We start from the raw sequence: 12,280 nt of genomic DNA, 5'->3' as shown, positions 1-12,280 counted from the left end.
TGGAGACTCAGTTTCAGGATCTGTCCTTCCAGTGAACACTCAGGGCTGATTTCCCTAACCATGGATAGGTTTGATCTTCTTGCAGTCTTCCTCCAGCACCATAATTTAAAAGCATCAGTTCTTTGGCGATCAGCCTTCTTTATGGTCCAGCTCTCACTTCCATACATCACTACTGGGAAAACCATAGCTTTAACTATACAGACCTTTGCCGGAAAGGTGATGTCTCTGCTTTTTAAGATGCTGTCTAGGTTTCTCATCACTTTTCTCCCCAAAAGCAGGCGTCTTTTAATTTCATGACTGCTGTCACCATCTGCAGTGATCTTGGAGCCCAAGAAAGTAAAATCTCTCACTGCCTCCATTTCTTCCCCTTCTGTTTGCCAGGAGGTGATGGGACCAGTGGCCATGATCTTAGTTTTTTTTTTATGCTGAGTTTCAGACCATATTTTGCGCTCTCCTCTTTCACCCTCATTAAGAGGTTCTTCAATTCCTCCTCACTTTCTGCAATCAAAGTTGTGTCATCTGCATATCTGAGGTTGTTGATATTTCTTCCGGAAATCTTAATTCCGGCTTAGGATTCATCCAGTCCAGCCTTTCACAGGATGAATTCTGCATATAAGTTAAATAAGCAAGGAGACAATACAGTGGTACCTCGGGTTAAGAACTGTATACAGCCTTGTCGTACTCCTTTCCCAATTTTGAACTCACCAAGAAGTTGAGCCATATTTAACTAAAATGTGTATATCTTGCCTTTCATCACAAGATCTCAGGGTGGAGACCAATTAAATTAATTGAAAACAACACATCCTTTAAGCAAGCATAAGGACTGATAAAAATGACTGACGTTATCGCATACCGCGATCTGTATTTTTAATATTGACACGGCTTCCCTTTCTCTTCCCCTTCTGCAAAGCAGAGCACGTCCTCAGTAACGCTAAAGTCAATTATCCTTAAGAGAGGACTTGGATGATACTTGAGATATTTTTAATGAGGAAGCGGAGGGGAACAATTTCATCACAAATTCAGAAAGATAACATTTTATTAGGAAGTTGGACTGGCACAAATGCAGTACTACTTATAGCCAGCCATTTCAGAGGATTTGCAGAACTGTGCACACCTAGGCTATGTGCTAAATTCAGTGTCCTGATTCTATCTAGTCCAAAATTAAAGCTACAGCACCAGCATATAAAATATGGTATTGCGCCTTTGATCTGCCTACTTTTAACATTATGGCATCACAGAACTTCCTTTAAGAGGATGAGGGATGCAACAACGCTTATGCAACATGTTTCCCAGTAATGCAATGCCATCTGCCTATATAAAAATGTGGGTGGTCAAATGTGGGTGGTCAAAATTTATACAGATCAACACCGCTCATAAGTTAAAGAATCGCATGATATATGACTGATGTACAAAGCAATCTTAGACACGCCTGTTCAGAAGCAAGTCCCAATGAATTAAAACGAGGCTTATTCTCAGAAAAGAACCCCTTGTGCATCCAGAAAAAGCAAATGGTAGAGTCATTTCTGAACCGGAATATGTACTTCTTTAGACTGTAAGCAGGGAGGGCTTCAGGTGTCTGGTGTGTTTCTGCATGTAAAAGCTCTTTGCACACAGAAAGCTAGCATGTCAAGGTTAAAGGTTGAGTGCTGGAAATTTTTCACCTGTTACACAAGTCCCCCTCCCCCCCACCGGACTTGGAAATAAGAGTCAAGTGCATGGCTCATAGGTAGAGCTGCCTCAATAAATTGGTTGCAGTGTGAAAAATAGTGTTTGTGTGCAGTATTTTTCTTGCTGCAGATAGCAGGGGTCATTCAGTGTATGAGGAGGGACAATCTCAGCTTCATATATGTCTCCAGTTACAACAGCCTAGTTTTCTCCCATGTAAGCCCGGCTCCCACTGATTTCTACTTGTATTTCATTTAATTAAATAAATTTATATATCACCCCTCGTTAAATATTTCCAAGGCATCTCGCTGACGCAAAACTATATATATATAAAACAAAAACGACAATAAGTAAAAGGACAGAATTAAAAATGAAAATGACACAGCAGCATAAACTTTCCCATTGAGGGTTGGGGAAATTAATTCATTTCAATAAACTTCACAGTTACTCCATGATTCCACTGTTCAAATACATAATATAACTGCTGATTCTCTGCTTTTAAGAGTCAAGCAAGATTGCCCAATCACTTATCATTTTTCCTTACATGAGGAAAAATGTCACCTGCTAAAGCTCTATGTACCAAACTGCTATTAAAAGCACAGTAACAAGGGTACTCTGGTCCCTGGGGTCACAAAGAGTCGGACACGGCTATATGACTAAACAACAACAAGGGTAGTAAAAAGATGGCAACCCCAGGGATGAAAATTGTAACAAGCTAGGGAGCATGAATTTTGATCTTATTTTAAGTTTCTAGTCCTCAAGTATGTGAAGACAGACTTGGAAGTGGGTGGGCAACATCCAGTTTGTTTGTTCATTGTACTTATTAATTGGGTTTGGGTTTTTTTTTACGAAAAGTATCTCAAAGCGACTTGCACACACAAAAATTGCGCATAGGTTATACCCAACCAAAAACTGAAACGGAGCCAACATAGTTATAAACAGCACATTCATCTTTATAAAATGGCAGAACTAACATCCCAATCCACTGAAGGAGGCCACAAATCAGGGGTCAGCAAACTTTTTCAGCAGGGGGCTGGTCCACCATCCCTCAGACCTTGTGGGGGGCCGGGCTATAATTTTTTTTGAGGGGGATGAACAAATTCCTGTGACCCACAAATAACCCAGAGATGCATTTTAAATAAAAGCACACATTCTACTCATGTAAAAGCACATTGATTCCTGGACTGTCCGCAGGCCGGATTTAGAAGGTGATTGGGCCAAATCCGGCTCCCAGGCCTTAGTTTGCCTACCCATGCCACAAATGAATTAAATGTACAAAGGCCTGACAGAAAAGAAATGTTTTTACCTGGGGCCTAAGCCCTAAAGTGAAGGTGCCAGACGTTTTTAACTGCAGTCCTATGTAGTTTTACCTCAGAGAAAGCCCCAGCTGAACACAATGGGGCCTACTTCAGAGCGAGCAAACAAACGTGCGGTTGCCCCATTGAGTCTCAAAAGCCATATTAAGAGCCAAGCACATGTCCTAGCAATCAGTGGACAGAAGCTGTCTCCACATAACTCTGGGCCACCTCTTGAGTTGCAAACTCAGAATATGTTATCCAACAGAAGCAAACATATTCGCATGCATATAACCGCTGTCCCCAGTACAGAATTAATGCTGTCGATCTTTCCACATGGCAAGCTCACAGATACAGCGCGGTTAGCAGTTAACTCCAGCAGGAGATGCTCCCAAGAAGAGCCAACAAAACGACTGCCGTTCGTAAACCCGGGAGCGAAAACGGAGCGAACATGTTTATGCGCAGAGTTGGGAGCGAGTCCCGTTGGAAATTACCGCTGCTGCAAATAATGCCGGGAGACCGTACTGTTTAACATGAGGCTTCAGCCTAAAGCGCGCTTCCTTGGGAGTAAGTCCTAATGGACTTCAGGCGACTCCCCGAGGAAGGGCGCAGAGCAGGGCCGGTTATGAAACAAGATCGCCGGCACTCCCGGCGCCTCGCTAGGGGGCAGAAAGATGGGGCGCCACAGCGCTCTCCTTGAGCGTCTTCTGGGATATCTGGAGTGACGCCCGGTTCCTTAGTCATTGCCGAGCAAACAGCAATCGAAAGCGGGTCAGTGGTTCAGGCTACTTACTTCCTGCCACCTCCCTCCGCCCCCTGGAAATAAATAGGGCGGAAGCGGCAGTCTTTTCCTGCTCGTTTGCAGACTTTGCATTTTGCAGGTAAGTGGAAATGCGGAAAGCTTTGTGGGGTGGAAATAACTGGAAATAATAAGAAATGGAAATAATGATAATGATGGTTTCTACACGAGTCCAGTTTTGAGAGAGTCCTGACTTGGACCGAGGCAGTGTTTAGGAGTATTTTGGAAGGGGGGCATTTCGTTGCTCCGTTAGCAACGGCCGATATATGCTTCACGGCTTCTCGGCTTTTTAGCAGCATGCCGCAGTTTCATTAAAGGAAACAAACAAAAACAAGGCAGCTTTCCATAATTATAATAACAGTTTCAAGGAATAAGGCGGCAAGCAGTTCCGTTAGTTGCCTACCTTATGAGCTTGGCAGCAGAGAGACGTTTTCAGCAAACAGCTGGAAGTTTGCATACGAGGCGCTCGCTGAATCTTGGTTGGAATCGGCTGATGACGCCGGAGGCTGTTCCCTGCAGTTGTCAAATGAGCCTCGCCAGCTCCGAATCCGGGGACAGCCGGCGACGCGCCTCCTGCGGATGATCCCGGGGACTGAACCGGTATATTAGGGATCAGGCGGTCCCTCAGACTTTCTAATGATTTCTGGATCCCATGCTTTATGAAGTATCCACAGCACAGCATGTGCCAATAAGTAATAATTAGGGTTAGTAAAATTATTTAAAACCAATCGGTGCAATTAGTACATAGATCTCTGTTCCTCAGCTGAACTCTTCACAGCATTATTACTCTCCCCCCCCCCCTTTTCTCATTTTCTTTAGCTGCCTTGGCTGAAGACCTTTTGCTCTCTTCGCGATGGGCGGCCAAATCTCTGTGGACAAGTCGGTGCAGGTGGTGATAGTCGGGGGCGGCTTCGGTGGGATTGAAGCTGCCCGCAAGCTCAAGTGTTGGGGAGTCCCCTTCGTTCTGGTGGACATGAGGGACGCTTTCCACCACAATGTCGCTGCTCTCCGGGCTGCCGTACAGAGTGGTGAGCTTCTCCTTCGGGGGGGGGGGGCAGCAGCATGTGTGCACTGCTTCTTTCTCTAAGATATGGGCAGTTTGTATGAGGGAGATAAGCAGTCAATGCATACCGGTAGATAGGGGTTTATACCACACAGCTGTGTTGCTTATAGGCAGATACTCAGACCTTATAAATCACACAAATTGGTAGAGAGGGCTCTGTGTGATGTCATTTCCCCTGCTCTCCTGGAGAGGAAGGAGCATATAGTACTTCCTGTTACAGGTAGGTAGCCGTGTTGGTCTGCCATAGTCAAAACAAAATAAAAAATTTAAAAAATTCCTTCCAGTAGTACCTTAGAGACCAACTAAGTTTGTTCTTGGTACGAGCTTTAGTGTGCATGCACACTTCTTCAGATAGTACTTCCTGTTCCCCTCTTCCTTCAACCAGCCCTGAGGGCAGATGTGCCCTTTGCTTGCACCAGCTCAGGCAGATGCCTGAAGCTGGTTACACTGTAAATATGCCTATTTTCCCTGCATACGTATTTTATATTGTTGCCACTGCTACGAACCAATGCAAGATAATCAGTAAGTCAGTCATATTTTTAAACTTACCGGTACTTCCCAAGTTGTAGCCTGATTCATTGATAAGGAGCAAGAAAGGGAGAGTCAGCTTCCTTCAAAGCTGGACTTGCTCAAAGCAAAGCTTTATAGCCTAACTCTTATGCTTTATAAATTTTGCTGCCAAGGATGGGATTTTGAAACTGTTCAACCCACACACACATGGGTGCCTGGAGGAATAAATTGCAATTAATATATCCTACCCATTAAAACCCATCCCACAAACAGCTCCAGTGTGCTGTGAGAATATTTGTAGGTAGGACGGGAGCTCTTGGATCTATGTTCAGAAATTAAGTACTGAGCCTAATAATCAAACACCTCTTTCCAGGTGGCAAAACCAGGCTGAATCCTGCACATAACAGCAACTGTAGCCTCATTCTTTTCCCTACACTTGTTTCTCTCCCTGCCCTTGTCCCCAACAACTTCATGGGTCCTTTCCTGTCAGGGCCATATGCTGGGAAACTACGTTTTTCTTTTACTTTTAAATGCCCTGTAAATCTTTAGGCAAATTTTGCTGCTGCACGAACTGCTAAGCTGAACAGTTTCCAGGTGGCACCCTGTGATTCTCCCACTCCAAGTACTTGACATACCTTCATTTTTGCAGTCCCAGATGGGAGTGATATTGAGGTTTACTGCACCCACAGTGGCAATATTGGTTTGAGGAGACAAGTTATATGGGACTGCCCTGGGGAAGTCCCTCCCATCAGATGTCAAAGAGATAAACAACTACCTGACATTTAGAAAACACCTGAATGCAGCCCTGTTTAGGGAAGTTTTTTATGTGTGACATTTTAATGTATTTTAATATTTGTTGGAAGCCACCCAGAGTGGCTGGGGAAACCCAGCCGGATGGGCGGGATACAAATAATAAATTATTATTATTATTTATTATAACAAGAAAATGTTTCAAAATTAAACCAGTTCAGGATACTGGGTTGAAATTCTGTGATTTAGCAACATGACAAGCCTGAGGGCACCTGAGCAATACCCTGATCCTTTACAGTGGTACCCCAGGTTGCGTACGTAATTGGTTACAGTTCATAACCCCAAAGGTACGCAACCCGAACAAGTGCATGAAAAACCTGGAAGTAGCGGTTTGCACATGCGTGAACTGCGCAGAATGCTTCTGCGCATCCGCGTTGCGCGCGCTCCGGGGTTGTGCTTCCGGGTTACCAGGGTTTGTAACCCGAAAAGTACGTAACCTGAGGTACGGCTGTATCTTCTGTACCGTTTGTGTTGTTGATCCGAAGGATTGGTTGTATTTTCTTTGCTTGTAGAAATACAGTGATTTATGCCACTTTTTATGCTGTATACTGCTCTGGATACATTGGTAGAAGAATCAGACAGAAATAAATATAGGTATATTCATATGGTAAAGTTTTGGGAGCCTTAATGTTTGTGGGGCAGAATTATGACTGAGGCCTAGTCTACACATGCAGCAAAATGAGGTGGTTACGGTAAGTCCTGTGGTTGTATAAAGAACCCTAATTTATTATTTCATTTTAAGTTTTCTTTTTGTATTGCCTTTTGTAAAAAGTTCACTGTACCCAACAACACACCCAACAAAACCCTCCAAGGAAGGCGAGTGCAACCTCCCGAGGAAGTCCATTCCATTGTTGAACAGCTCGCACTGTCAGAAAATACTTCCTGATGTTTAGTCTGAATCTTCTCTTTTGTAACTTGAATCCATTGATTTGGGTCCTGCCCTCCAGAGCAGGAAGAAACAAGCTTGCTCCATCCTCCATGTGACAGCTCTTTAGATATTTGGAGATAGCTATCATACCTTTTGTCAGTCTCCTCTTTTCCAAGAATACAGTTGGGTGTTTAAACACATGTGGATCTGCAGGTGGGTTGGACTGAAGTGTTTTTGTTTCTGTTTCTGTTATAGGTTGGGTTTTTAATTTGCTGGGATTTTTTTTTGGGGGGGGTGTACACACTGAATGTAATATGCACCCCTGCAGTCTACTATGACTTTGGGCTTCTATCTTCTCATCCTGCCACACACATAGCCTAGTAGGCCATACACGTATTAAATATTTAACTTCTTTGTAGTCTTGCTCTTTAAGTACCATTAATGGCCTGAAAATTCTATACATCATTTTGCAGGATTTGCCAAGAAAACTTTCATCTCCTTCTCCAAGACCTTCGGGGGCAGTTTCCGGCAGGGTCTGGTAGTTGGAATTGACTTGGAGAAACGGCATGTCCTGTTGAATGATGGTGAAGTGAGTGCATTGAGGCTAAAATCTGGTAGCCGGTAGACATTGCAAGAAGGTCCGACTGACCCTCTTTTAACATCTCTTTTTAGCAGCTCTGCTATTCCCACCTGATCCTTGCCACCGGGAGTGATGGGCCTTTCCCAGGAAAATTTGACAAACCCATGGACATGCAGTCTGCTATTCAGACCTATGAGGACATGGTTGAAGAGGTGATGTTTCAAATTCCTTTTGGTGGGAAATTGGTCTTTTCACCTTGTGTGTGTCTATGTCTACGTGGGCGTACCTTGGCTCACTAAAGTGCCACTTAAGGCTGACTTCTGGCAAGATGGCAATTGGGCAAGTCCAAATACCCCCTTTCAGTCAGAAACTCAGATACTGTATATAAGCTAGGCGGCAAAGGGCTCCTTAAACCAGGGTTACAGTTGCCAAAATGGAATGCCTAGTTGGCAGCCCAGTGGCCCAAAATTCATACTTTTCAATACAACTTTTGGGTTCCTGAAATTCACTCTTGATGGTGCAGATAAAATATTGCAGATAGAATTCCACAGGATGCGTTGTTAGCGAGTGAAAACAGGCAAGATCCAAGGATCCCCAGGCATGTACCTCCAGATGGTGAAGACATCTGGCACCATATTTTGTTTCAAATTATGAAGAAATGTTAACATAATATCTAAACTCTCATTTCTCCTGGTTTTGAAAGGTTGAAAAATCTCCCCGCATAGTAATTGTGGGGGGAGGTTCTGCTGGTGTTGAAATGGCTGCGGAGGTTAAGACGAAGTATCCCAACAAAGAGGTAGGAGCCACAAGCGATACTACTGCTAACCACTTTATTCCTCTGGTAATTGAAATTTCCCCAGAATAGACAAGGGTTGCCGTTAAGTGTGGACTCTTAAATGTTTGTGCATGGTTCTCAATGTCTCTGTAGTTTCCATTTCTTTACCCCTGCCCTCCAACGGATAACTGCAATTCTGTGCATGGTTACTTGGCAACAAGTTCCGCTATGTTCATTGGGACTTGCTTCCAGCTAAGTATGCATAGTATTACAGTTGAAATTATTTTATTTTAAAAAGTGAATGAGTGCTTGGCGGTTTTTCCTATGTTGCTTTGACTATAAATGTGTGCTCAACACTACAAGTTTGGCTAATTCCTATTTTTTTGGTCTTTTTAAAGTAGAGAAATTGCAATGTGGGTGAGATGTTGCCCAGTTCTGCTGTTATGTAGAATTGTAATCCAGGGACTCCCATTTTATTTGGCTCTGTAGTTTGCTATGTCTTCTGTAAGGCAAAGCTTTACTTGGGGGGGGGGAGGGGGGAGCGATCTAGATCTAGTTGCCAGCGTAGCAAACACAAATTGGAAAAGCTCTCAATGGCCACATTTGGGTGTCATGGTATACTACCGTAGTTAAACTATTTACCATGCATGAAGCCAGTTGCACCTACTTAACCACATTTCCTGGCTTAGTGTATTGTCTGAACCAGGAATTGTGGTTTCTTTCACACCAAGCAAACCATGATAAGCTAAGGTCTACTGATTGTGGTTTGAGAGAAACAAACCATGATTCCTGATTTGGATGGAACACTAAGCCACCAACTGTGTTTTATTTTCTCCCTAAAAAGGAACGAAGGGGTTCATGCATGGGAACCCATGCTTTACTATGATTTACCACAATGCGAGAATGCTGCCTCTGGAGTAATAAAAAACCTGGTTAAATTGATACTTCAGACAGGTGATGGATCTTTGCTGTTAACATTCATGAATTCAACAATGTGGTTTTGTCCCCAGGTCACCCTTATTCACTCAAAAGTTGCACTGGCAGATCCAGAAGTGCTCCCCAGAGTTCGGCAGGAGGTGAAGGAGTCCCTTTTAAAAGAGGGGGTACATCTCTTATTGAGTAGGTACATAGCTCATTTATTGTATGTAATTGTCTCCTAGGAAAACTGAAAATGATATTTCCTCTTACATGTTTCCAGACCAATTAAGGGTTGCTTCAGAAGTGTTTCTTTTTGTACTTTGGTATACATACACTGTGCATCTCAATGAAGCTATGCTCATGTAATTTATTTAGCTACTTTTAAAATAATACATAGGAACAATTGGCAAAGAGGATTGAGCCCCTGCTCGTATTTTAGTAGCATAAATGGTTATCATGCACGCACATGTCAAATTAGGACATAGTGTTTGTATTTTGTACATTGCTCAAAAACGTTATTTAGAGTGGTTCATGGGGATTGCTGTACATACTACGGCAACTTTCGTATAAATTGGAATACTGTACTCCCATTGAACTTGGAGAGTGTTGCTTCTGAGTAGACAAGCATAAGATTATACTTCCGTTCCTCTTTTAATTCAGGTTACTTGGTGAGGATATTGTGTATTTATTTTAACTGAAATGTGTTTTTGCTCAGGAGCTGTGCTTTTGCTCAGGAGTTCCAACCCAATTTTTATAATTAGAAGTTGCTCATATAATAGTGTTCCAATATTTCCTTTATAACCAGGAGGGTTAGTTACACATCTTTTTTTTAAACAAAACCATATTGGAAGTTTTGAACTGGGCACTTGGTTACTTTTAAATTATGGTATCTCTAAAACAGGGTTGGGGACTGCAGGGTTAGGGACTGAATGTAGGTTCTCCATATCTTTATCTGACCTGTGAGATTGTGCAGGCCATGCTGTGTGTCCAGTTTAACACATTCCAGCCTTCCTGAGCACCCTGTCTGAAAAAGTTCCCCCACCCTTGCTCTAAAATTTAAAGTCAACCGACATCCTTTCAAGGAATAGATACCTTAAAAGCACAAGAGGATGGGAGCCACGATTGTTGCAGTGGTTCAATGAAGTATGGTGTCCTTGTTTTTGTTTTTTGGCTTACAACAGGTCAGAAAGTTGAAAACCTGCAATCGCTGACTTTAAACCAATTCAAAGAGAACATGATAGTGAAGACAGACAAAGGCACAGAGATTGTTACTGACATGGTGATTCTCTGCACTGGGATAAAGGTCAATTCTGCAGCATACAGTGGTGCATTCAGTAAGTTATTTCCCACCCTGACCTCATGTTTAAGGAAACATAGTTCTCCCAGTCCTTATGTCTCAGTTATAAATTGGAATTGTGTGTAACTTTGTACTTGGTTTCAGAAGGTGCCAGGCTAGCGGTATTCATTTGTTGGCTAACGTTGATGCCTTTTAAAATGTGACCTTTTATTCATATAGCTGGCCCTACCATGTAGTATCTGCCTCCACTGGTAGTTTTTGGAAGATAATTAAGACACACATCCTGTGCACACATAGCTGGGAGTAAGTCCCACTGAAGTCTTGCTTCTGAGTAGACATGCATAGGGTTGAACTGAGGGATAACATTCTGCATGTATTTTAATTAATTTTAGACCTGGGACTTTGGAAAAAAATATACTAAAATGGGCACTTCTGATATATCTATATTATAAAGATAACATTAGATAAGACTTGTTTTGTGGCTCTAGAGAGTTCATGGTTTCCATAAGACCAAGAAAGACAGGTTAAACTGAATTACATAGTTCATGGAACTACATACTGATTTAATTCCATCATCCATCATTAGGCGACAAGCTGGCAAGTAATGGTGCTTTGCAAGTGAACGAGTACCTTCAGGTTAAAGGATATGATAACATTTATGCTATTGGTGATTGCGCTGATGTGAATGAGCCAAAAATGGCATACCATGCTGGGCTCCATGCAGATGTTGCAGTGACAAACATTGTCAACAGCCTGACACAGAAGCCTCTGAAAACCTATACACCAGGTAAGTTTTGTTTTGTGCCTTCATGTCTCTCTTACACATCTTCAATAAATGTGCATTACAAGGGTTATGACAGGAGCTTCCATAACTGCACCAGAGTTTGAAGCTGCTATTTTAGGGGCCCTCCTACAGTCTTGTACTGCTGGTTCATTCCATACTTTATTGAGCATTTTTCTTGGGATTGTTCGGGTGGAGAAAGAATAGTTGCCAATTAAATGTGTGAATAAGGTCTCAATAACTCATATAAGTGGGGAATATGGACTTTGCAAGAAATGTGGGTTAAATAAATGACTTCACGTAAATAATACAGCTTTATAAATCTTTGTGTCCCCTTCAGGATCACTCACCTTCCTGATCTCACTGGGAAGATGTGATGGAGTGGGCCAAATCAGTGACTGCTACGTGGGACATCTCTTAGTGACAATTGTTAAAAGCAGGGATCTTTTCCTCTCACAAAGCTGGAGAAAGATGGGTCAGTGTATGCCATGCTAGATAGAAAGGGGCTTGCAAGAAAAGATGCAGGTGTAACAGGACCAGTGCCAAAAAAGAATATACCTTTCAATTAAAGAAGGGTTGGGTAGTTATTACTAATTTTAAAAAGCTTAACTTTTATCATATATGGTTTGTATATCATATATGGTTTGTATATCTTATCCAAGGCTATATTTTACATTGGACCTTGGGATCATTTTTACTATCTGGCTCATGAGCTATACTGGATTCTGAAAGTTCTTGAATTAAAAGTAGCAGCAACCTACAATCTGTTTTGTGCTGTATTCATTGAATTATGTGTGTCTGTCTGCTTGAGTTTATCTTTTTTTGGTATATTAAGCTTAAACCTACCTCCTTTAAGCAAATGATTTCCCCTAGAATATATTTATATTAACTTCTAGCTGATCCAAGCCCAAAGGGTTTA

The 12,280-nt window shown here is 42.4% G+C and overlaps 1 protein-coding gene across 2 annotated transcripts; it reads left to right on the top strand.

Moving 5' to 3' along the window:
* Window positions 1-3,750: 3,750 nt before the first annotated feature.
* AIFM2 (apoptosis inducing factor mitochondria associated 2) lies at window positions 3,751-11,977 on the top strand. 2 transcript variants are annotated; one of them, XM_033149065.1, is made up of 9 exons: window positions 3,751-3,841; window positions 4,579-4,787; window positions 7,484-7,599; window positions 7,683-7,802; window positions 8,294-8,386; window positions 9,376-9,484; window positions 10,465-10,617; window positions 11,167-11,367; window positions 11,702-11,977. In XM_033149065.1, the coding sequence occupies exons 2-9, from the start codon at window positions 4,613-4,615 to the stop codon at window positions 11,854-11,856; spliced, it is 1,122 nt and encodes a 373-aa protein (XP_033004956.1). In that variant the 5' UTR covers window positions 3,751-3,841; window positions 4,579-4,612; the 3' UTR covers window positions 11,857-11,977. The 2 variants fall into 2 exon arrangements, with proteins under 2 accessions (XP_033004956.1, XP_033004957.1); XM_033149066.1 differs by lacking the exon at window positions 3,751-3,841 and adding an exon at window positions 4,352-4,451.
* Window positions 11,978-12,280: the final 303 nt, after the last annotated feature.

The sequence above is a fragment of the Lacerta agilis genome, chromosome 5 (assembly GCF_009819535.1).
Source record: "Lacerta agilis isolate rLacAgi1 chromosome 5, rLacAgi1.pri, whole genome shotgun sequence".
Taxonomy (NCBI): Eukaryota; Metazoa; Chordata; class Lepidosauria; order Squamata; family Lacertidae; genus Lacerta; species Lacerta agilis.
The sequence above is the reverse complement of the archived record's forward strand: the minus strand, read 5'-3'. Positions and strand labels throughout refer to the sequence as shown.